General features: G+C 44.5%; 1 protein-coding gene across 1 annotated transcript; it reads right to left on the reverse strand.

Annotated features, from left to right (window-relative positions):
- Positions 1–44: 44 nt before the first annotated feature.
- On the reverse strand, positions 45–19,879 carry LOC306953361 (ATP-binding cassette sub-family A member 9-like; the record flags this gene model as incomplete). The annotated part of the gene is made up of 39 exons (XM_079544256.1): positions 45–134; positions 503–558; positions 650–729; positions 860–1,000; positions 1,236–1,352; positions 2,070–2,164; positions 2,813–2,888; positions 3,182–3,330; positions 4,040–4,131; positions 4,433–4,550; positions 4,666–4,783; positions 5,741–5,832; positions 6,349–6,420; positions 6,658–6,765; positions 6,937–7,050; positions 7,200–7,370; positions 7,695–7,808; positions 8,301–8,438; positions 8,801–8,928; positions 9,346–9,515; positions 9,806–9,965; positions 10,505–10,624; positions 10,727–10,866; positions 11,463–11,553; positions 11,998–12,136; positions 12,445–12,564; positions 12,860–13,035; positions 13,329–13,439; positions 14,282–14,340; positions 14,612–14,768; positions 15,367–15,499; positions 16,059–16,244; positions 16,526–16,664; positions 16,765–16,991; positions 17,658–17,758; positions 18,507–18,665; positions 18,836–19,046; positions 19,555–19,667; positions 19,783–19,879. 39 exons carry the CDS (start codon positions 19,877–19,879, stop codon positions 45–47), a joined length of 4,878 nt encoding a protein of 1,625 aa, XP_079400382.1.
- Positions 19,880–24,234: the final 4,355 nt, after the last annotated feature.

Here is a 24,234-nt window from a genome sequence, read left to right on the forward strand (position 1 = left end):
ACTGGCTGAAGATGCTGAAAATATTCCTCCATGTCTCCCAGGGCTCAGGGCTGGAGCAACCTCTGCTCTGCAGCCTCTTCAGCTGCTGCCTCCAGGTCGGGCTCCTCCAGGTCCCCATTGAAGTCCATGAACACCTGCAAGGCACCACAGGGGAAACAGCCCCATAATGGCCTAGGACTGATGGTACTAACACTGCTCATGGGATGGCTTTGTTTTCTGTACACACAGTTTCTACTTCTAGCCTATATATTTGTTTTTCCCCAACAAGGCATATGTCATCTTCTGTACTATATTGTGAAATACATTTCCTGTACACACAGCTTTCTCACACACAAGCAATTCAATCAACACTTTTCTCTAAGAGATCAGTATCAGTTTGTCAGTTCTGGAAGTTATTTCTAAATTAACAGCAGGATTTGAACTTTTTTGAGATAGCTTTGCATCCATAGAACATCATTTCTCAGGAACAAATTCCTGACATTTCCATTCTAAACCAACATACCTGTTGCAAAGTGTGCAAAGACAAGCTGTACTCCTCAAGCTTGAAATTCTGTTTAGCTGCAGATCAATGGAGAAGGCATCCTTAAATACAAATCCATACAAACAATTTGAAAGCAATCTTCATACTGATTTATTTATTTCCTTGTACCTGCTTCTAGCTTGGAGAAAGCCTGGGACAGAGGTAGTACATCTTGCTTTGGTATCTTGTAGGTGAGCAAAGAAGAAATCCTGAAAAAGTAATAGAAAGTGAACACATCATCATGCTGAGAGCACCAAGGTTTAGGTGTGCTTGCAGGATTCCTGCATTCTTGGCTGAATGACTGAGCAGGGTCAGTGCATCCCAGCATGTGTCCAGGACCTTTTTTGCCGAGCTGCACCAGGGAAGAGGTGCACAATTTCACTATGGAGAGCATCGCTTTGCCCCACGTCCTTTGGTTTGACTTCCAGGATGTAACTCGTGCCAAACTTCCTTCTCATCTCCTCAGGGGAACCGATGTACCTGCAGAGGAGGAAAAACAGCACTCAAACCATCCTCAGCAGCAAATAAAGCAATCACAGAATAGAAGCAGCAGACATACATCCTCTTATTCATTATATTAATTACACTACGCTGCTATAAAGGCCATGTCCTTGGAAAACGGTGTCCATTACACACCTGGGAGACCATTGTCTTAATAAATAAACGTAAATAAAGACTGAAAACCAATGTTGCATGTTGCTACACTGGTGCTCACCGCAGCTGCCCCGCCACCAGCACGGCCACGCGGTCACACATTGCCGCCTCCTCCAGGCAGTGTGTGCTCAGCACGGCTGCACACTCCTTGCTCCTCACAGCAGCCTGGATAGCTTTCCTGGGAACAGAGGGATCACAATTACCTCGTGGAACAGCCAAAGGTATAATAAAATCAACCCAGAATGGCCAAGGAATAATTAGATTTTGAGGGACACGGTCATTGGGCATGGTGGGGATGGGGCAATGGTTGGGCTTGGTGATCTTAGTGATTTTTTTTTGGTCTAGTATTAAATAGGAAGGTGGGTGGCCCTGCATGTGGCAGGAGGGTAGGAGATTCATTCCTTCCAACCCTGGCCATTCTGTGATTCTGTGATTCTGCAACCTTACTGATTCCACGATCCTATGAAATAATAAGCCCATGGTTATTTGAAAGGTTTCATCTGCCCTGCTTGAAGATGACAAGTGGATGCTAACTGCAATTCGTCACGTCAACAACAATCAAAATTTTACAGTTCCAGGTAAAACTATTATAGAAAAAGGACAGCAAAACACTGAGCCTGAATGGTGGAGGGGAAGGACTACCTCTATTTTTTTCCTCACGCTCTGAAGTAGAGGAGATTTTTATCTTTTCTGCCAAATGCATGGTTTCAGATGGAGTCTACTCAGATTTTTTTTTGGTTAAGATTCAATACGAAGGTTGGCAAAGGCTTACTGCCTGCCTGATTAGGAATCTGGTGAGTGATACCCAACCCCTGTGCACTGGGGTAACACAGATGACCGCAGCCACCAAGGAGCCCTTTCTTGCCCAGCCATTCCTACACCAGGCACTGCTCACCACAGGCAGTGCTGCCCTGCCTCGTCCATGCCCGCCGATGGCTCATCCCAAAGCATCACCGTTGGGCTTCCCAGGATGCTCAGTGCAAAACACAGCTGGAATGGGAAAGACATATAGCCAGGTCAGCGTTTAAGCTGCACTACTGAAGATGGTGAGTCACCTCATATGTTTTAACCCATGTCAATATTATAGAAGCTGAAGCTCTTGATTACAAAAAAAACAGAGGAACAGGGATTCAGTAAACCCACCTCGTGTTCTGACTTAACATTTTAATCTCCCAAACTAAGCTTTACCAAAACACACACATCTGCCAATGATCTGAAAGATATTTTCCATCCTGACTACAGGCAGATGCAAACCACAGGGCATGAAGAGGTGATCATCCTCATCAATCTAATTGTGATTCACATTTATTTAGTGCACAATGTGGAGAGGGGAGGGAGTGGAGGATCCTGCCAGGATTGAAAAGCCATTGATGGAACCATGCCATGCCAGGCACCCACTCCCTCCAAAGCCTTGGGATCTGCCATCAGCACACCGGGTTTCCAGAAATTGTAATTCAAGACTGAATTTCAATCAAGAAGAAAATTGCTATGTTGTGAAACAAAAAATATGAAGTTTTACAACACCCAGGAGTGTGTTCTGCTCTCACTCAATGTGCTCCTGAGCTAGAATGTGTGCATCACACTCAAGGCAAGAAAAGCAGGTCCTGCTCAAGCACCAAGGAGAAACCTAACACAGACCTTCCTGGCTTCTCCAGCAGACAGTCTTCTTGCTGGGGTTTTTAAACACTTCTGGAGGTCCAAGGCCTTGGCTGCACTGCGGGGATAGAAAGGAAAAATGTTGACATGACCATCCCTGTGTGCTGATGCTACAGCCAGGGGTGCTGAAGAACCAGGGGCTGACAAGCAGCCTTCAGCTGATGTGCATCACTGGGGGTTACTTAATGATTCTACTCCTAATTTACAAATTTGTTACAGAAATTCAAAACTGTAAACGCAGCTAATGCAAGAAGTAAGGTGCTTTGTGTTGTGCCAACCAACTGTTAGCAGAAAGCCTTTTCCTGTCTGATACCTCCAGAGAGAGGAAACAAGAATCCTTTGGCTGCATACCGGCTGATGAGCACAGCTGCATCCTCTCTCCTCACCCCTCGCACGGCAGCGTAGGCCTCCAGATGCTGGAGCACAGTGAGGTCCAGCCACAGCGGGTCCTCCTGTGGGCAGCAGCCCAGCACCACGGCCTTGCAGCCCTGCAGCAGCACCTGCAGAGACAGTGCCCAGCTATGGGAAAGCAGCGAGCCCTTTGGAAATGCCACTGTTTTCTCCTGCGCTGCAGGGAAGCAATGTGGTCCTCAAGGAAAAGGAACCAACTGTCATTCCTGTGACCACCCCCATCTAGCACAGCTACTCCTCACCCAGGGTGCTGCTTGTGCAAAGCCAAATGGTGTTTACTACCATCAGACTGTGGGGAATAGCACCAGTGTGAAACCATCATCGCCCAGTAACACTTTTCTCTTTCAAATACTCAGCCCCGAATCTGTAATAGCAATGGTATTTCCCCCCCACCATATGTCATTAATCATTGTGCGCATAATTAAGTGATGGGTTGTTACTGGCTCAACCCTGCTCACATTCGTTTTCAATTTCCTGGTTTTGCAAGCCTTTTCAGGGAGCGTCATTCCTTTTTAACATGTCAACATTTCTTGCAGTGCTTAGAAACTATCAAGACAGATTTCAAATCCAGCCTGAAGATTTCGTGTAGCTCAAACCCTTAAGTCTTTAACATTGATTCTGATGAAAGTAGAACGTGCTCTGCGTGCATCAACACCTCCTTCTTATTTCTGTCCATGTGCAGAGTTGCATGCACACAAATCCCCTGAATTAGGGGCTGCATTGCCAGCTTCTCTTACCACAACCTTCACTTAGGAAAGCATCAAGGCTACCCCCCGCTGCCTCAAAAGAGCCTCCTACCTCCCCAGCAGTCACTGCTATGTCTCCAGAAATCATGCGTATAGTTGTGCTCTTCCCAGCTCCATTAGGTCCTAACAGACCTAACACCTCTCCTGGAACAAATGTGCAACAAATGTAAATGGTGATAATTGTTATTAAGACCTTGTCCTCTAGGAGCCCAGCAATCCCTCAAAATACAGTATAAGAATGTATTCATTAAATGGCATTCGTTAAATTATTCCAGTAAATTGAAGCTCTGATTGGTGGAAGAGGATATAATCATAGAATGGCTTGAGCTGGAAGGGACATGAACCCTGCAGTGCTGCCTGCATTGGGTTTTAGAGGGGATTCTGACAAAAACAAAGTCTCCATAGTCTTTTCTATTGGTGGGAAGGCACAGCAAGGTACTCCAACCTTTCTTAACGCAAAATGAAAGATTTTTGACGGCAACTTTCTTCTTTTTCTTAAAGATGGAACAGGCTTTCTTGTCTTCATACTCCTTGCGCAGACCATTGACAACGATAACTGACTCCTGCAAGACCAAGACCACAGCAGTTCACAGACCGAGCAGGAATAGAAACTCTCATGAAACACCTCATCTGCTCTCACCATTAAGTAATACTTGAAGAAACCACGTGCCAGCTCACCTCAGGCTGCAGGGAGCTCACTGCACTCCGTGCCCGCTTCCGTTCTGCCTGCACCTCGGGGGGCTCCTGCCCTGGTGGGTCACTGTTGGAGGGGGGGAGGGCTCTTCTCCATTGGATCCTGCAGGCAGGGATGGGGTCACCACGCAGCCCTTCTGGAAATGCTCAGGTTTACAGGGCCTTATGAGCTTATTTCACAGGCAGCACCAATGCAATACTCAGCACAGTTTATTTGAATTTGTGCCACAGATGGCAATTGTTCATTTTCATTTTTCATATTTATTTGCAGGGCAAGAAAAATTAATTGCACTGGCACACATGAGAAAATAAAGGTCAGCTTCAGTTTGTGTTTCACCAGTAATATTGACCAGCCCCCCACTCAACACATGCCAATTACCTGGTCACACAAACACACTGGACAGGATTTTGGAGCTGTTTCAGCATCCAACAACTACCTGAGTCCCATTCCTTTATATTTAACAATCAAACACTATTACAAGTCTTCTCCCATGTGATTTGGGAGGTCTGTCCCACACTTCTGGTGACAGGTAAGTGGTTAGCAGAAGATCTTGGTCTGATTGAACTTTAGGAGAAATCTGTCCTGTGAGAAGCATCTACTGATGCTTTTGGGAAGGAGGTAAAATGTTGGATTTCAATTTGTAACTATTAATGTAGACGGCTACAGTGAAATGTCCTAAAAGCTCAGCAATCAAACGTAACCAAAAGAGCTCGGATCACATTTGCTATTCTTTCTAGGACACTGTGTTTCAATTGACCTTCTATTGCAACACACTGGGTGGGTGTTTGCCTGAATACATGCTCAAGGAAATGGAGCAAATCAAGCCTCAGATCCATAATGACCTAAAGGAATAATAATTTCCTTCCTCCATTCTCAATTTCCTCCCCTAAACTGGTTAAAACTGAAAATGTGGGCTTTGCACACACTTTGCAAAATACTTTGGGGCTTACTCATCCCGTTCCACTGCCATCAGGGTGAGGCAGGCTGGTCCCACCTGGCACAGCCCTGGGCCTGCCCGTGAGTGGCATGCCAGCTGCTCCCAGTGCACCCAGTACGCACCTGAAGATGGGATCACGTTCTGCAACTGCTTCTCCGTATCGTATCTCCAAGCAGCACAGCAGAAACCCAAACAACGCACTGTGGATGTAAGGCTGGAAGATAATAATGAGTTAGGTTTGCATGGAGAAAGGTAACAACACAATTAATTTTAGTTATAAAGGGATGCTTGGCCCCACAGTTTACTTCAGCTATTGGAAAGAACAAATGTTTTCATCTCGAATGCAGATCACTTGCAACAGCCCTGACTTTACACTGCTGCAATTTTGGTTCAGATAATCTGCACCTTGACAGAATCTTGGAGGCATCCTACAGGATCTGAAATCACATCTTTCTTTTGAAGATGCAGCATTAGGCTGATTAATTCATCTTTCACTTATTGCCTGAAGTCCACTTAATTCCCTACCATTTTTCCACATATGTTGCAGCATGTGGGAGTCCCATGAGATAAGCCTATGATTACTTCGCTGTACCCCCCAACAACATCCAGGGTGAAACTTCCACCACATAACCCACGATTTATTAGTGGCAAGACTTTTGCAAACTCATTGTAAGAGTAAACTCAGAACAAGCATCTATTCCAAAATAATTATCATCAAATTGTTCCTTACTGCAAAGACAGCAACCAAGATATTACTCCATTTATCACGAAGAAGATTACTACTGGAAATAAATGATAGGTGCTACAAGAAAAAAAAAAAATATCAGTCAGTTAGAAAAATTGCCAAGCACAGTGTACCTCAGTGCAGGTGTGTGAGCTGTAGGGACTGACCTTCCCATCAAGTAAAGGATCAATAAATCAAATTTTCTTGATCTCTTCCCTCACTCCCTAGCCCAGAGCTCTTCTTATCCCATTTTCTTTGTCTTTATCTTCTGGGCAGTTGGGGGCAACTTTTGATTCTACTGGCACATGCACTTACTCTTGTAGAGAAAATCAACCAGCCCAGGAGTGGATATGGGGGCACCAAAGTGGAGAAGATGTAGAAGAAAACATAGCTGTTACTGAACATATGGAGAGTGAAGTTCACCTGGAATAAAGCAGAAAAAGTGTTTCCAATATTTATGCATCCTGTTACTAAAAACTAGGCTGCTTGCTACTGATCTGGGTTATTCTGTTGAATCTTAATACATTCAAAGCGAAACCTCAAATGGCAAGGTGTGTTATCAAATGTTACAGGGGGAAGATTCCCTCCTCTTACCAGAACGAAGACAAAAGACCACAGGTAACGATTGGTTCGACGCTTGCGAAACATAAAGGCGATCAAATAGACGAGGAAGATGAGAGAAACTCCGTAACCAATGGCACTAAAGACCTAAAGAGAGAAGGATGTCACTGGCAAGGAAATCGATGTGGATACACCAAATCCTGCTTACAGCGGTTTGTTTGGTTAAATTACTGAGTACATCAGGATCAGCCAATTGTGGTCACACGGTGTGGGATGAGGGAGGGGGATTTTCGCACCATGGGCAGGATGATGAAAGCCTCCATGGGGCAGATGCGGTTGAAGAGCAGCACGACTATGAACATGAGGCACATCAGGGCCCAGAAGAGTGGGACGTCCACCAGTGCCTGCCCACACCAGTATGCCGAGGGAAAGAGCCCTGAGACCTGCAGCTGGGCACGAGCCTTTTTCTGTGATGGAAAGGGGAGAAGGAGGAGATTCAGCAGAACATCAAATGCCATTCCCACTCCTCCTCATCCTTCTCCATTGCCTGTGCTTCTCCTTCCCAGCTGAGCATTCCTCTCTCTTCCAAATTCCTTCAATTCTATCTTAGTCCAACTGTTGCTAAAAAGCATATCGTTCTCAAGGAAAAGTGAAAAAAAAAAAATATCTTTCTGACTACCAAGTCTTTATTGATGAAGCACCCAAATAGTTCAACTATTGGTCTGTACAGGGACGTTGTGTTTCCATTCATTTCTCCTTGTGCAAGACCACTTTCAGAGCATGCCTTTTACCTTGTAATCCTCCACGCTGCTCACTGCAAAGTGAGGAGGCAAACCAGCAGCCCAGATCAGCATGTAAGCGACACTGAGAAAAAAAATACCACGGCCTACTTCTGGGCTTTCTGCCTACGGAAGAGAAATTCAGAAATCATAATCAATAGCAGTCCAGAGAAAATTAGCAAGCTTGACATGTATAGTATGGCTAAATACACAAATGAGCCATAGGACAAGTATGTAATCACAGTAATCCCTTTGTGCTGAAGAACACAAAACAATAAACAAAGCATTTATCATCTTAAAATTTGCAGGAGGTATTGGAATTGCTGTAAACTGTTGAGGTTAGGCAACACATTTCTGATGCTGAAGCAAATTGAAAATACTGCTCCTGTAATCCTACCTAGCATGAGCTTGAATTTTTATGCAGTACCAAAACCTTATTAAAAAACACCATGGTAGAAATTTACAGCAATGGCCCCAGTATTTAATATGCCCATTGAGTGGAGCACAGACCCCAACCAATCCCTGGAGACACTGTGGTCCAGCCAGTCTTTCCCCTATAACCCTCAGCATTTTGGCCATTTCAAGTAATTTCCAACACTAATTTGGCAGGATGCTCACTCTAGAGAAGGGATGGCTCCAGATGCGGATCCGTGCTGTGGAATTGAAGAGCCTCAGGAAGGTGTTGCTGAGGGTGTTGATGAGCACAGGGAAGCAGTTGATGGGCTCCGCGCCGCACATGAGCGTGTAGTGGCGGTGCTGAAAGTGTGAGAGGGAAAGATGTCAGCTTTGTGCCTGCGTGAGCCTTGAGAATTTTGGAGGAAAGCAATGAAAAGTGCAGTCAGTTTTATTAGAGACGTGGCTGAGTACTGAGGGGCACCACGAGCAAAGCAATGGGTGGAAATCATGACCTATGGAGAAAAGCAGAGATGACTTGCATTAATACTTTTCTCCAAAGATTGCCATGATCCTGGCTTCTCACCAACAGGATTACTGATAATATTTAATGCGTCAAATAAATTTTCTCCTTTGGCTGCTCTATTTCACTGCATCCCATATAAACATAACATCAGAGAATCCTATTGACGTACAGGACAAAAGAATAAAATAACATCCTTCACCTTGCCTTCCAGGGATATCTTTATAGCTCCATTATGTTGTGGCAGGCTTGTGATGTTTTTCTCAAGAGTTATTTCTGGCATTATATTTTGAATCTTCAAAGCAGCAATGAAATCCTCTATTTCTGATCCTGAATTAATGTCAAGAACACAAATTAGAATTAGGTTTTTAATACAGTCAGTTTTTTTTTATAGACAAACTCCTGCTTGCAAAGCCAAATAATGCTAAAACATTCATTTAGAATCTGAATCAATTTCTATTTCCTCTGTTTTTCTTTCCTATTTGAACGAAACTTGTTAGACGGCACATTTCCATACTTCATGTATTGTCGTTTTTAAAAAAAAATTAGCTGATCCATGGTTCTTTTACATATCAGCTACTCATTAATCACCACTAAAATTGGATTCGTGTCCACTCAAAACAAAGCACCCCCCAGAGCCACAGACCTATAAAGGACCATGCAGAAAACAGAAGGCAAAGATGCCCTATCAGCTCCAAGAGCACTCAGAGTAATGCAGAACGCCAATCAGCATCATGTGCTCTTCACCTGTGTCATTGAAGATGAGAAGATTTGTTGCCTTGCTTTGAGTTTGAGTGGGAGGCTGAGCGGGAAGAAAATACTTGCTGGCTGTCAGTTCTGAGATGGATTTGTTCCATAGATTGAAACCAAAGAAAAACATGAGCATCTGGATGATAAATACTCCAAAGAACAGCAATCTAGATGGAAAAATAGACCATGAGTGGCTCCAGGGAATTGCACCGTTAAGCACTGATGTGATTCATGTAGCAAAATCAAGAAGAAATTTAAAGCCGAGAAATATACTTAAACAATTCAGAGCTCTATCAGGAAGTTCTGTTTTTATCACTGCAACTTTTACACAACCAACACCTACTTCTCAGCTTCCAAACCACTCCAGCAGTTTTTAAGCTTTCCCTCAGTCAACCCAGGGACCAAAACCTCTGCAAAGCCCTGAGTCACTATAGGGGCTGCAGGGCTCAGTGCTTACAGGGACCGGAGAAGCTTTCCATCGTGCCTCAATCTGTAGAAACGAACTCTGGCCACGGCGAGGACCTGCTGCCTCCAGAGCTCCATGCCACTTGCTGCTGTGTGTGCAGGTTCAGAAAAGCCCAGGAGGTTCTGGTCGCTCTCCTTCAGGTTTTCTGCACGTTCACCATGACAAACACCATTATCCACAATGAGCTTCCAAAGCACGTGTTTTAAGCACAAGCAATAAACACGGGTTTTCAGTTCTGAATAGGAGTGCTTCTATTTTAGTCAGAGAAGACGAAATGGCAGAGAAAAAGGCCATTGGGTAATCAGAATTAATTTATGTTGGTGAATTGAGAGCGGCTGAACCTGAGCTTGTGTGACCACACATGCAATATCTTCCCTGGCCTTGGGAACTGCCCTTGACTAGATTATCTCTTCCCACCTCCTGCTCCAGGGAGGATATTTCCTGCAAAACCTTTACAACATCGCTCTTTAGTCCTTGTGTTTAGAAGCCTGTGGCAAATTAAGCCTGAATCATTCAGACTTCTCAGGGAAGTTAGCCGTTATCAAAGAAAATCTGAACTTTTATACAACTGCAACTCTTGACCTGCCAAGAACAACGAAACATCACATTCAACAGAAACTCATGCATATTTTTTTAAACTGAAAACAAAACACAAACGCTTGATCTTGCAGAAAGGAAGCAGTGCTTTACCTTTGTGATCAATATCTTCCTTGCCTTCCAACTTCAGGAGAGCATCTGCCAGGGTTGTCCTGCTGACCTCGTAATGAACAACGCCCAGCAAGAGGCCATTGTCGAGGTGGCCAAGCAGATCTGTGTGACAAAGTGAACCAGCTCAGCCCAACACCTGGGCTCCCTTAGCATTCTGATCTGGCATCTCCATACAACCTCGATGCAACGGCAGGCTTTTGTTACCTGGGAAACTCTTGGTGTTTTCCAGAGGCAGCATGTAACACAGCTCATCCCCGTCCCGCCCTTTGAGCACAGCATTGGGGATGTACCGCCTGACCAGGGATGATGCAAGCCCAGGGTCACACTGATCATCTATGCACATCCTGTTTGTATTAAAGAGTGATTGCAAGAGTATTAAACAAAAAAAAGCGATGCATGCTTCATCCATTTAAGAGACAAAGCCAGCAGTTATTCTTCAAGCCATAGGGAAATCTCCAAAACCAGGCAGCAGTTCAGTGGGAATTATCCACAGACATCTGCCGTGCCCCTGGTTTTACCATGCATGCAATAAATAGTTGAGGCGAAGAATAACGATCCTGGCCAGCACTGCTTAACCGAGAACACAGAAATTTAAATCCAATGAAAAGCAACTTTACATTAAAGCCATTGTAAGTCACTCTGGCACCATAGAGAATGTGGGAGCTGCTGTTCATTCTACTCTGGTCCCCTTTTGGCTGCAAAGGAGGTTGCAAAGTCATCTTAGCTGCATACTCAGAGCTCTCAGGATTGGATCCAAAGAAAAGCAGCTTGCTATCCAAGGCAAGATAGACTTGGCAGCCTCAAAAGACTCCTAAAATGGATTGTCAAGATTTTTATTTCTCTGTATGAAAACACCATACAGACATAGACTCTATGAGAAAATACATCAACCAGAAGCTTTTCATAAAAAGAGTGATGACCAAAAAGAAAAGGATTTCACCTTAAGTGATAGCCAATTCCCCATTTTCTCTTCAAGTACAGAGATGAGCCAACGCACTGTAATCTCCCATTTGAAAGGAAAGCTTTCCGATCTGAGGAGGTAGGAACACAGAGATTTTAGTGGGGATTTACAACAAGGCAGTAGTCTGACCTTACCTCTGCTCTTCAGAACTCTAGAGATACTTTTATAGTGAAGTCAAGAGGAGTAGAACCAGGCTAGTCTCCTGCTTATATATTCTTACAAAATTCCCCATGCAGCCCAAGATAAATAAAGAAATGAGAAAGATATCAATCCAAGAAACGTCACTAATTGGAGTGGGTGCTAAGCCTATGGGAGTCTTCACCCTCATGCAGAGCATGAGCAAGGCCTAGGAAGGACACCTGGGGCAGAGGATGAGCCTTTGCTCAACTGCAAGATTTTGTGGTTGCTACTGGACAAAACCCAAGTGCAGATGGCATCACAGCAGAACCCCAAGGGCAGGATCCAAGTAGGGAATCCCCAATTTCCACGCCGCAGAGTGAACGTCGGGGCTCACCAGAACAAGCATCAGCCTCCTCCACAGACTGTGTACAGATGAGTGTCACACGGCCAGCCCGGCGCTCCGCCAGCAGCTCCCACACGTGGTGCCTGGAGCAGGGATCCAGCCCCACCATTGGCTCGTCCAAGAGCAGCACCTGCAAGGTGAGAGCAGGTCTCATGCATACAAGCCATTGTGTTGGCAGGCTTTGTTCCGTGCTTGTTGTCCTCTCACCCAATAGAACACAATGCGTCCTCAAATGCTGGCCATTTTTTATTGAGCTTTCAATATTTTTACCCTTTCTATGTGAATATGATCACCATTTTCGTTTAAAATACGATTCTCATTCACCTGGATTCCTCATTCCTTCTGGCAGCCAAGTGAGTCAGGCTTTCAGAGCACAAGGGCAAAGGAATACAGATGTCTGCATACCAAAACCGTGCCTGTGGTAGGACTGGTGCCTACCTGGGGATCCCCTAAAATTGCAATTGCAAGAGAGAGTTTTCTTTTTTGTCCCCCACTCAGAGAGTCAGCATGGACATCCTGAAGGTCGGTGAGGTCCAAGTGTACCAGGACTTTCTGCACCTTGGGAACACATGAAAAGAAGAACATGCAGAACTGGTCATATTCTGATTCATACACAGTGCAGGAGAAGACAACTTCTGAATTTAATACTTACATGTTTTTAAATGGATTTGCTGCGGGAAAAATACTGCAAATCTGAATTCTGACTCTCAGGACAATAGGATAAGAATTAAAAACACATCTCTAAATTACAACTGTTCTAATTTCTGCAGAACAGGTTAATGTGAGAAAGTATTGTGAATGTAGCCCAACAAACCGTCCAAGATGCTGTGTGATAGAGGTCAGTGATTCCTACCTCTTGCTCTACTTCTTTCCACCGAATCCCCTTGACGTGAGCAAAAATTCTCAAGTTTTCCTTCACTGTTAAGGCTTCAAAATGTAAATTTAACTGTGGGCAAATCCCAACCACTGCCTGAATTCCTTCCATATCCTGTACTTCAGACACCTTGTAGTTGTAAATCACTGCAGAACCTGCACATAGGAATAAATGAAACAAATGTCATATGCAGTATATATAGAAATGTATAGCTGACAAAATAAAACGTATTTCCCAAAGATATACAGCTCATGGAAAACATCAGGACATCTAGAGGGAGAAATAACCATCCACATGTGCTCACACACAAGAGAAAATCCATGAAGCTCAATGCTGAAGGAGCAATCTGTGCTTACAATAGGCCAGATTGGAGGACTGAAGGAAAAATTACTTTTTTGCGTATTTACGCTTGAAAACTAGAGAGCATCTCTTCTTCTCCAGTCATTACCTGCTGAAGGCTTGGAAAATCCACTGAGCACATTCAAGAGGGCAGTTTTACCAGACCCACTGAGACCAAGCAATGCAGTGATCTGACCTTCATAAATGCTGAAGGACAAACCTAGAAGAGAAACACGGCACTATTAGGGTGGAAGCGTGCAAGGCTAACAGACTTTTGCCTGTGGCTTGCTGCTAAGTGTGATAGAGGGACACCATCTCTCCTTACACAGATCTGAAAACATGCGCTGCATGTAAATAATTGAAGAAAAACGTCGACCTTGTTTTCTGCAAGGTTCATAACCTTTTATTTTAGCATGACTCAAAAGAGAACCCACAGGAAGAGGAGAAACCATAGCCTTTCCAGTTAGGGAGACTTTGCCATCCCATTTCCTTTTAAAAAGGACTCATTTGGGATTTTTGTGGGCTTTCTTTTTGTTTTGTACTTAACTCAATATCAACCTTTGAGACCGCGCTGATGTTTTCAGTGTGACGTCAGTTCTTGTTAAACAAAGGCATTTAGCAAACATCTCATGGCTGTGCTATGACATTGCCAACCACTGGTGTACCTTGCAGCTGGCAAGTGCACAAATGCTGGGGGAGCAAGGCCCAGCCAGTGACAAGAGCCCTGCTTCCAGCTAGGGCCCAAAAAATGAGTTGTGTTTGCCTGGATGAATTTACATTTTCACAGGGAGGGTTGGGAGGTGATTTCACTCGAGCCCGCAGCTTTCAAGGAGACTTCTGCCATTGCAAAAAGCAATAAACAGTAATTTTCCTGGAGTGAAAAGGAAAAGGTAACAACCTTGTAGAAATATGCCAGTGATTTACCCCAGCAGGAATAACTGTTGCATAATGCATTTTAACGGTGCTGGAGGCACAATCAGGTACATCCAATACATTTCAGAACAGCTTGGGTTCATTGCCAGTGAAAAATAAAATTAAAGCCATTACTAAGCCAGCTCTTACCTCTTAAAGCTTCGGTTCTCTTGCCCTTCCTCTCGTATATTTTTCTAATGTTGTATAGTCTAAATGAAAGGTAAGCAAGCTATTAGCAATGAATCACACCATTTTGGCAAGGAAGTAATCTTTGAAAACTGTGGGAAGAACATTTTTTGGCCTCTTCCCCACGCTGGACCTGCCCAACAGCACCAAGGGTTGGATGAGCGCATCCCCACATGTCCCTTACAACCCCTATGGTTCTGTAATTCTATCTGAAGGAATCACTTTAGATAAGTTCTAAGCCATTCCCCAGGGTTTTATGGCTGTGCTCACATCGTGCAGAGCTGCTCTCCATACCTGATGGCCTCCTTCCCCTCGAAGCCCTCAGGCATGGGCTCAGTGTCACAGCCAGGGACAGGGATGGGGTCAGGCTGGGTGCTGCACTTGCTGCCCTGCTGCAGCCAATATGATGGCCTGAGGAAGAACAGGGGGGGATATGGCACCCCATATTTGCCTAAATAGAAACAAACAGAGTGAAATGCAGCCCCCACACTGCTACAGCTCAGCTTCTATAAACACCACAAACAGCTCTTGGGTAGCAGCAGTATATTGACAGTGAAAAAGGATGGGTAATTTTTACTATTTCTGCTCACTCATCTGTATCTATAAATGCATGTAGGCAGCAGTCACCTCAATGGTTACCAAAACACCTGAACATCAGAACATCCTTTCAAGTGGTTGGGGCCATTGCAGCAGATGTAGACCAGCACAGAGCCATGGTGGAAGTTGTCAGGTTCCTTTTGGAGCCTGCTTTGGAGGCCAAATTATTTAGCTGCATGCAGCCATCTGTTGGGAAACAGGATCTTCCTACATCTTTTTTTCATGAGCAAGATAGCAAACCCAGTTGGCAGCCCTCCATGGCACAGTCTACTGCTGCTAAGATGCTGCACCACAACCTGGCCTGCGCAATGCTGCAATGCCTTTCTTCTCTTCCATGCAGATAATGGCTTCCTCTGCTCCATCCCATTGCTCTTTTGGCACCTCTCCCCTGACAAGGGGGCAGGATAGAAGAAAATTGAAATTTGTTGTTTTTCACGTATGTTTCTACTTACCAGGCAAAACCTTATCAAAGTAGATGGCCAGCAGCAAATACAGGATGCTGTCCAGGATCAGCATGCTGTATTGGTTAAAGAAAGGGTACAACTCCGTTGCAACAGTTGGTCCATATTTTTCCAATTTTACAATCTAGGTAGAAAAAAAACAAAACCAAAACCAAAACAGCACAAATCAGATGCAGCCCTTCCTTTAGCCAGAGATACGGCACGCAAGCTACAGCTGTGTCACATGGCCTTTTGTTCCCAGGAAGCCCATCCACTTGTGATGATGGCACTGTTTCTATGACTTAAAGACCAGAAGCATCAGAAGGGTCTCAGTAGAGTGAACTCGGACTCTTGCAGAGGTCTCCTCAGCAGCAGTGCAATGCCTGTGGTGTTGGCTGGGGCAGCAGCTGAACACATTGCTGCTCTGCAGCTCTGGGTGCCCACCGGCCATATCTCACTGCTGCAACAGCTTTCCAGAGATGGAAACTTATGGTGTGTTCAGCTAGTAAAATTCCTGCTGACCAATAGCTAACATCTACTTTTTGGAGTCATGTTTTCTTCCTGCAAAGCATTTAGGGTGTAGGGGCACAACTGCATCATTACAGAGATGCACATCACATACAGCAGATGCAACGCCAGATGGCAGAAGCTGTGTGTGCTGCAAGCTGAATGCTCCTGATAAAATGGCTTTGTTTTGAGCATACCTTTGAGATGCCAGCTGTAAAGGTGTAAGGACTGAAGAGGTTAAAGACCCATTCCAAAGATGGTGGCACTTGTTCAAACAGCGTCATGAAGCCCAGCGAACCAAAGACGATGTGAAGGAAAAATCCCACAAAACTGGTAATATGAGGCTGCTTTAACAAGGAGCTGAGCATGAAACAGAAGTGAATCTGCAGCAGAGAGAACCAGGAGTCAGCAGGATGCATTTCTGCTAGTGATTAAGCAAAAATAAACCAACAACAACAACAAGGTAAAAGAACCCACAACATGGGAAAATCTGAGGTCATCTACAGGAGTGATACAGCAGCCTACAAACTGTACAAGAAAATCAGGTAATGGAGAAGTTTCTGCTACATTCTTGCAGCCCTAGACTCTGCAGTCTGAGTTTTAGATGTTTTAATTAGGAACTGGAAAAGTCACTCATCGTTTAAAAACACAAAAGCAGACTTACCGATGCAATGCCATGGAAAAAATAAAGGAAATATATTTCTGAAAAGCTGCGGTCTTGGGTGACCTCTCCAACCGTGATTGCTGCCAGCAGACTCGATGTTATGGCGATGTAAATGGTGTACAGCAGGCTCCAGGACAACCTGCCAACGAGTCACAAGAAATTCCCTTTTCATTGAAGCATGGAACCTCTAAGGTTGGAAAAGGTCACCAAGCCCAACCTCAACACACTGTGCCACTGACCAGAAGGCGATGTCCTGTAAACCCATTGCTTTCATTAACACCTTGAGCTTCTTTTTCTCTCTGATAACTTTCACTGATAGAAAGTACATATAAGGGGAGAAACACAGCACGCTGTAAATGGTGAACCAAATGTAATTCACTTTATATATGGATTTGATCAAGGGTGATCGCAGACGGATGCCGCTAATTGATTTCATCTCTTCCCAGACAGAATGGTTCGTTTTCATCTGAAGAAAAGAAGTCAGCCATTAATTTTATGTTCCGTAATGAAGCAGCCAATAAACAGCTTTTCACAGGCTTGACAATAATTAGTATTTCAGTAATGACGTTACATTTGAAACCAGTAAATTACCATCAGAATTTAATATCTTTTTGTAATAAACGCTAATGTTGCATTTGAGCACAGGCATGACCTACAAAGCAGATGGAAAAGGAATAGAGCAGAAGTTGTAAAGCAATTATAGCATAGCTAAAGGGCAGGAGCTTTAACGCTCTGTAAATACCGTATTTGGAGACAATTATCTTTTCATGATGGATGGAAGAGTTTATCACTGAAAAATACAGTTTGGTCCATATTAAACACTTCACATTTATTTTTCGAAATGGACCAACGTGATAAAAATAAAATCTCAAAGATAAAGATTCTGGCAATGGTGTTTTCATTCATTTTACTTCAAATTTTTCTATAAATGTGCAAATATAAAAGGGGAAAAAAAAAATATTTTGGCAACAACATAAGTTCCACACCTTTTAAGTCCGGAAATGGGCTTCCAATCTCTAAGTCAGCAACAGCTCACAGTTATTCCATGTGTTTGGTTTTGTTTTGTTGTTTTTTTTTAAAGCAAAGTATATGAATAACTATGGATAAAGCATGTCTTCCATCACGCCCATACCTCTATGACTGCTGCATCAATTCTGGACTGAATGGACAGGAATCCTACATACCAGTACGAAGGAATCTTGCAGTAGGGTGATGAGACATTGTAGCAGGTATCTAGGGGAAACAAAGAAAATTAAGTCTTATGTATGTATATATTTGTATATATTTTTTATACATGCGTATGGTTGAAAATATGTTTGACCTGAGAGCCAATCAACCCAAATTAAGCCACCAGCTGGAGGGCATCACCTCTAGGAAACCCAGAGCAGTGGGCACAGCTGTGGGGAGCTGCTGACTGCTGGGCATGGCAGAAATAGTCTCACAATCTGTTTTCCAAGACATTTTTTTCTTTCTTTTTGGCCAGTTAACCAATGAACTCACTTGATGTTTTCTCTGGAAATAAGCTGAGTTTTTGTTTTGCTTTGTTACTTCTAGACACTAACTGTGAATGCATTTGGTCAAAGAAAGAAGTAATTTGGATAGAAGTGTGTGCAGGTTGATGTTTTAAGGTATTAAATGCGTGTTAGAAGTGCATTAGTGCACAAACAGTGTGCACTTCCACTGCATGATCCAGCATAGAAGGGAGGGGGACAGCCAGGACTTTGGATAATGTACATATGCTCCTAAAAAACACTTTGACATTGTCCTTAAACTGCAATTAAAATATTTCCTTTTCACATACAGACCTGATCCCATCGGATTGCCATGGCAGCAGAGATCCATCTAAACTCATTTCAATATGAAATCATTGAATGGTTTGGGTTGGAAGGAGCCTCAAAGATGATCTACTTCCAACCCAATTGCCACAGGCAGGGTTACCAACCACTAAATCACGTTCTCTGGTTTCATTCATTCCTTTTACCGATGTGTTCAAAGGCATCAACGGGAGATATCACACTGTAGCTCTGAAATCTGAGATGGTAGGAGAAGTCATCCTTAAAAACAACACCGATTGCATCATACTTAAAAATTCCTCTTGCTGACAGGTTTTTCTCATTTACAGCCTCTTCTATTGTTATACCTGGTAATAAACAACACTGATCAGCAGTGAGACAAGAGAACACATCAGCCACTGTGCACTCGCAGAGCAGTGTTCAAACCCTTTTCCCTCCCACCACAATGAAGGCTGAGGTGCCCACGGTTGGGATCTGTGCAGCCTCACATCTGCACCGAGAACACGAGCAGCTTTACCCTTCAGCACAGAGTCTGAGGCCACTCTTCCCATTATTTTCCTGGTGGTGCTGGTTGCAGGCGCGTAGATGAGCGTCGCTTCCTTCACCCTGAAGGCGGGGTCATCCAAACGCCCAAGGAACTTGTAAGGGATTTCTTGTCGCTTAAAATTGTAAATCACACTTGATGATACTTGTATTATTAAGAGAAGAATCGCAATGGTGATCCATTCCTAGGTGAAAGGAGGGGAATACAGGTGAGTGGCAGTGCAGTGATGTGGAGTTTGGGAGCACTGGGAAGTGCCTGGTGCTAACTCAAGGACTTCTCATCGTGCATGGATCCACCCGCATGGTCCAAAGCATTTAGACACAAATGCAGTCTTTCCATAAACAAGCTATTTCATAGGAGCTGTAATTTTAAAATATCAGCACTGTTCCAAGTGAAAAACATGTCCTAGCACAGGAGCCAATGAGGTCTGCCTATAATCTTACACCAGCAATTGTGCGTTGTGCATTGTGTTCTGGTCAGCGTGGAGATGGGATCAGCAACCAAAGCAGCAAGCTGGCCTTGTATCAAGCCCTTGTTGTAGTGTCACAGGAAAAGCTGTAACTGAGGACATTTTTCAGAGAGCCACGTTGCCAGCTGAGGCTCCTCATGTATCATCTGACATAAAAACAACACGATGTAAAAATACTCGGTAGTGGAAATCCTAAATTTCCTTTGGAAGAATAGACACTTGCCTGGAAACTTTCTGTTTTCTTCCTCCACACCAGCAGAATGTTTTTCCATAAGAGAGCCCAGGTTTGCTGACTAATTTTTGAGGCTTTTTTGAATGCTCTCCGCATTTTCCCAGCTAGAATGAGAGACAAAACAACATCGTTCAGAATGATAACAGGTAATTCATTCACTTGGCTAAACTCCACTTTGGAGAAATCCAATAACACGTCTAAGGTCTAGAGCTTTCCTACATTGGGCAACCAAGAAGAAATTCAAAGGAAAGAGTGTGAAAGCATGCAGGTGAACATGGAGCTGCCTCTGTGCAGCCACAGATGCATCCCACGCCATCCTGAGATGCTCTGTTGGAGGGGCTTTGAGCTGGTTCTGCATCCACATAAGGCTGACAACAGAAAAGTCAAGGGGAGAGGATTAAGTGGCAGATGCTATGTAGCAATTTGTAGATCTCATATAGCCAGAGTATATCATTAAGAAAACACCAGTTTGTGCTTTTGTATCCTCCTAAATACCGAGCAGGGAATTCTTGGAGTTGGGGAACATTAAATCCAGCTCCAGCCACGTGGCCAAATAGCAAAGTTTCCACAAAGCAACCCCGCTGTGGTGGCTGGGAGGGAACCTCAAACAGTGTTTTTGCATTTAAACCCTTTAAAACAGCAGAAACCAAAAATTAAAGCAACTTCAAATGCACTGTGCTCTTTTTCCCTTGGACATCATTTCCTGATTTCACGGATTGGACAGCTGGAGTTCATAAACAATTCTACGACTCTGTTCACTGTTTATGGGAGAATTCAATATTTGCAGACTCCGGGGTAACGGATCCTGTTTGCTCCCCAGCTACTGGCACGGAGCTTATCTTGAATTGCTGTGCCTGGAACTTTCTTTGGGATCCCACACCAGAGCTGACTGCAGGAAGGGGTTTTGAGGAAGGGCTGCAGCGCTGCTGGTTCCCTGCACGCACCCTCATGCACCAAAGTGCAGAGGTGAGCGCTGTGCCCTCCTGCTTGCAAACATCTGCCAACAGAAAACTGCAGCCAAGCTCTGCACCGCCCTGCCTGATAAATAGGGGATAGACTTGTACTGATTCTGCTCTCACACGCAGCTCTTCAAAGAAGTTATTTTCCTCCAAAAAGCTCATAAAAACGGCTCTAAGCCCAAATTTAAAACCTCCCTGAGAGAAGTGAACTTAGGGAGTCCTCCCTGGAGAAGCCTTCACTGGGGATGGAGCCAGGCTCAGCTGAGACGAGTGCTGCATCGGTGGCAAGTCAAAATCCATGCAGCCAGAAATGCAGAACTTCGTCGTTCTTCTGCTTCCTAAACATGTTGGTGCGAAGCTCAGTGTTGAGAATTGAGCTGGAAAGCACCGATCTCATGCTTTTAGCATAACACTATTGAAATAACCCTGAAAAAACTCGATCGTGGAAACACCCTGCATGTGATTTTTCACTTACGAAACAGCAATACGAAGCTCCTCACCTGGCAATGGACTTTCCATCACAACAGTGTCTTCTGCAGCTCGGGGACGTCCGGGCTCGTCCTCTCCTTCAGTGCTGGATGGACAGGGTTGGATGCTGCAGAGCTGACAGCTGGATGCTGCAGAGCTGACAGCCGTGGCTCTCTGCAGCCTGACGTCAGCCTGGGTAAGTGCTGACCCCACTATGAGCACTGCTACAGCAGCTGGAAGCATCAACACTGCATATTGCATTATATTATTTCATTCAGAAGCGTACATGGGTTGTAACATCATATTTCATACCTGGTGCTTGCAACATGTGCAATCACAAGGAGTCAACAGCACTCTCTCCTCTCTGGGGTCAGCCCTGTGCCCCAGACGTGATTTTCTTTCTTGCTTTTCTTCTCCCCTTTGTTTTTAGTATACTTATAATTTGCTTCCACTCCTTTTAATTGCTTCCCCAGCAAAGTTGGGATCAAGATTTTTTTTTTTTTTTTTTTTTTTTAATTTTTTAAATAGCTTTCCAATGGATCTGCATGCCAAATGGTGAGGAGATCAGATAAGCCAGGAAGTCCAAATACATAGGAAGGGCATGTAGTCACATGACTAATCACATTAAAAGAAAGCAATTTGACCATCTTAGAACAGCAGCTCTGCAACTGATTGGCAGAATTGAGCAAAAGCACAGAAGCAGCCCAGCTGTTGCTTGACACCAGGCTGCAGCTCTTCTGCAGCTGCTGTAGTGCTCACTGCAAGGAGCAGAGCACGCTCCCGCATCCCATCGGGCAGCAAACAGCAGCCAGAGGCTGCTCTTCACTGTGGGACAGCACAGATGCACAGCTCGTTCTCAGCGAATTCACTGACAACATAACACAGTGATGTATCTGAGAGATCCCCTATACAGGGTTGCTGCAGGGCCACTTCATTACCCAGCGCACAGCAGAGCCCAGGCATTCCTACAGGAACAGAAAATGCATTTAATGCTGAAAGGACCTTAAGTGAGCTCACCTTTGGGTTCCCCGTCCTGCACAGTGCTGCTGCTGGGCTCCTGCTCACAACAGCTGCACACAGCTGCACCTCCAGTGCTGCTTGCAAGTCTCCCAGGAGCAGCTGGATGGAGTTTAGCAGTGCCAGGGCTGGTGTCAGTGCCTGTGGCACAGGGATGGGGTGGGAGCTGCAAGTGGGAGGCTCAAAGCAATTCAGAGCAGGGAAAAAGGGGAACTGAAAGCTCCAGGGAACTCGGACCATTGAGACATTCAATGTGCTGAATCAGGAGCATTTGGAAGAGCTCTTAAGAAAACAGTACTCGGAAATGATCTTGTTTTGCAGCTTAAAAGAGAAATAAAAAATGGCACGCTACCCTCGAGACACCACTGAACACAAACTAGTGTGGAAACTGAGAACTTGGGCCAAATTTGCATTAACAAACGTGGGGTAACTTGGCACACGCACAACCCCCTTTCATTCCATCATGTCCTTAGCTGATCCCAGGGCTTGGTGATGGGCGACTTTCATCATATCCTCTTCTTCCCACCCACTCCAGCAGCCACCCACTGAGTCTGTCTCAGGCATGGATCCAAGCAGAGCAGTGAAGTGCTCCTTTTGGCTGGGTGAATTCTTGATAGGTGCACCGCTCCACGGGTCGGTAATGCATGGGTCTGGATGTGCAATACAACACTGCCACCAAACAAATGCAGGCACTTAACAATCCAATCCATCTTTATTTTGGTAGTACTTTCTGCTGGAAAAGGGAAACCCTCAGCTTTACAAACAGAATCATAATGGTTAAATGGAGGAAAAAAAAAAGTATGAAATTAACCACAAAAGATTCAAATGCCTGACTCCAACATCAGGAGCATTACAGACATGGCATGTGCAGAGCTGTTACCTTCTGTTTTCTGCTGCCAGAACACTGAATATTGGCTACGTTGTAGACTTCACTCATTGTACAGGTATTTTTTAATAAGGACTTTTTTTTTGGTACGCATTAAATCCCTCCATATAAAAATACATTCTTATAACAACACTCGAAGAAAGGCATCTCCAAAATTTTGGAGCTAATTATCATCACAACAACCCATCGCAACGCAACATCGCAGCGCAAAGAAGCTGAAGACCATTATGTCTGAGAAAGAGGCACCACTGATTTGCCTAAAGACCCATGGCCCGAGTCCTGCCCTGTGTCACCTCCCAGCTGTTCCACCTCCCATAGCACCAACTGGGCAGGGACACAAGGGCTGGAATTTGGAATGTCACTGGTAACAGCTCAACAAAAGGACTTGCATATGCAGGAGTAAAGTTCTAGCCTACAGTGTAATTCTACTTCTATGGTTTAGTTTTGCATATTTCTCCTAGTTCTGGCAATTACAGACACCATATGACACGTTGGAAGACTTCTGACAACAGTACACCACGATTCCAGAGATGTTTGGGGATGACAATATATGCCACCTTGAAACACAACACCACCACAAAGATCCTATCCAAACACATGGGTAACTCAATGAGCCCGATTCCAGCACATGGAGCTGCACCAACAAAACACTACCATGAAGAAACCCCAATGCTAACTCAATGAGCCTAACTCCTTGCAGGTGGAGCTGCACAAACATGGTGCCACCACCAGCAAGGTTATACCAAGGTAAAGGTGAGGAGCACCAAGCTGAGGAAACCTAGATGCTAACAAAGTTTGTGTGTAGGGTCTACTTTAGAGGTCAGACAACATGGAATTATTCAAAATAAGGTGATGTTACCCAGACAGAAGTATTATTGTATTGAACTATTTTACAGTCTATTAACTCTATAACTGAAACAGAACAAAAGGAACAAAGCCATCAAGGCTAACAGCTCAGAACTGCACCTTTGTTACATGAAAGAAGTGTGTGCTAGGCTGCAGGACAGATGTGTGAAGGACACTTGGCAAACACCATGTACAAAGGGATGGTGGAAATGTGGGTTTGGGGACACTTACCTTGGACATACGCGGACGGCAAAGGGCTGTGAGACACAAATGTGAACCCAACTGCACGGCAGCTGTGGGAACACTTTCAGGGACCCAACCATAAGGCAAACTCTACACTTTTATTTGCAGTCTATGGCTACGAAGGAGGAAGCAAAAGTTGCACACAGAGTTCACATCTCCCCATGTTGGTTAGAAACGTTTCCATTGGCATCTGAGATCTCTATGTGATGATAAACCACTGTGGCAGATTTGACACAACAGCTGGGATTGCAA

Source organism: Tetrao urogallus, assembly GCF_951394365.1.
Source record: "Tetrao urogallus genome assembly, chromosome: 18".
In the NCBI taxonomy this organism is placed as follows: Eukaryota; Metazoa; Chordata; class Aves; order Galliformes; family Phasianidae; genus Tetrao; species Tetrao urogallus.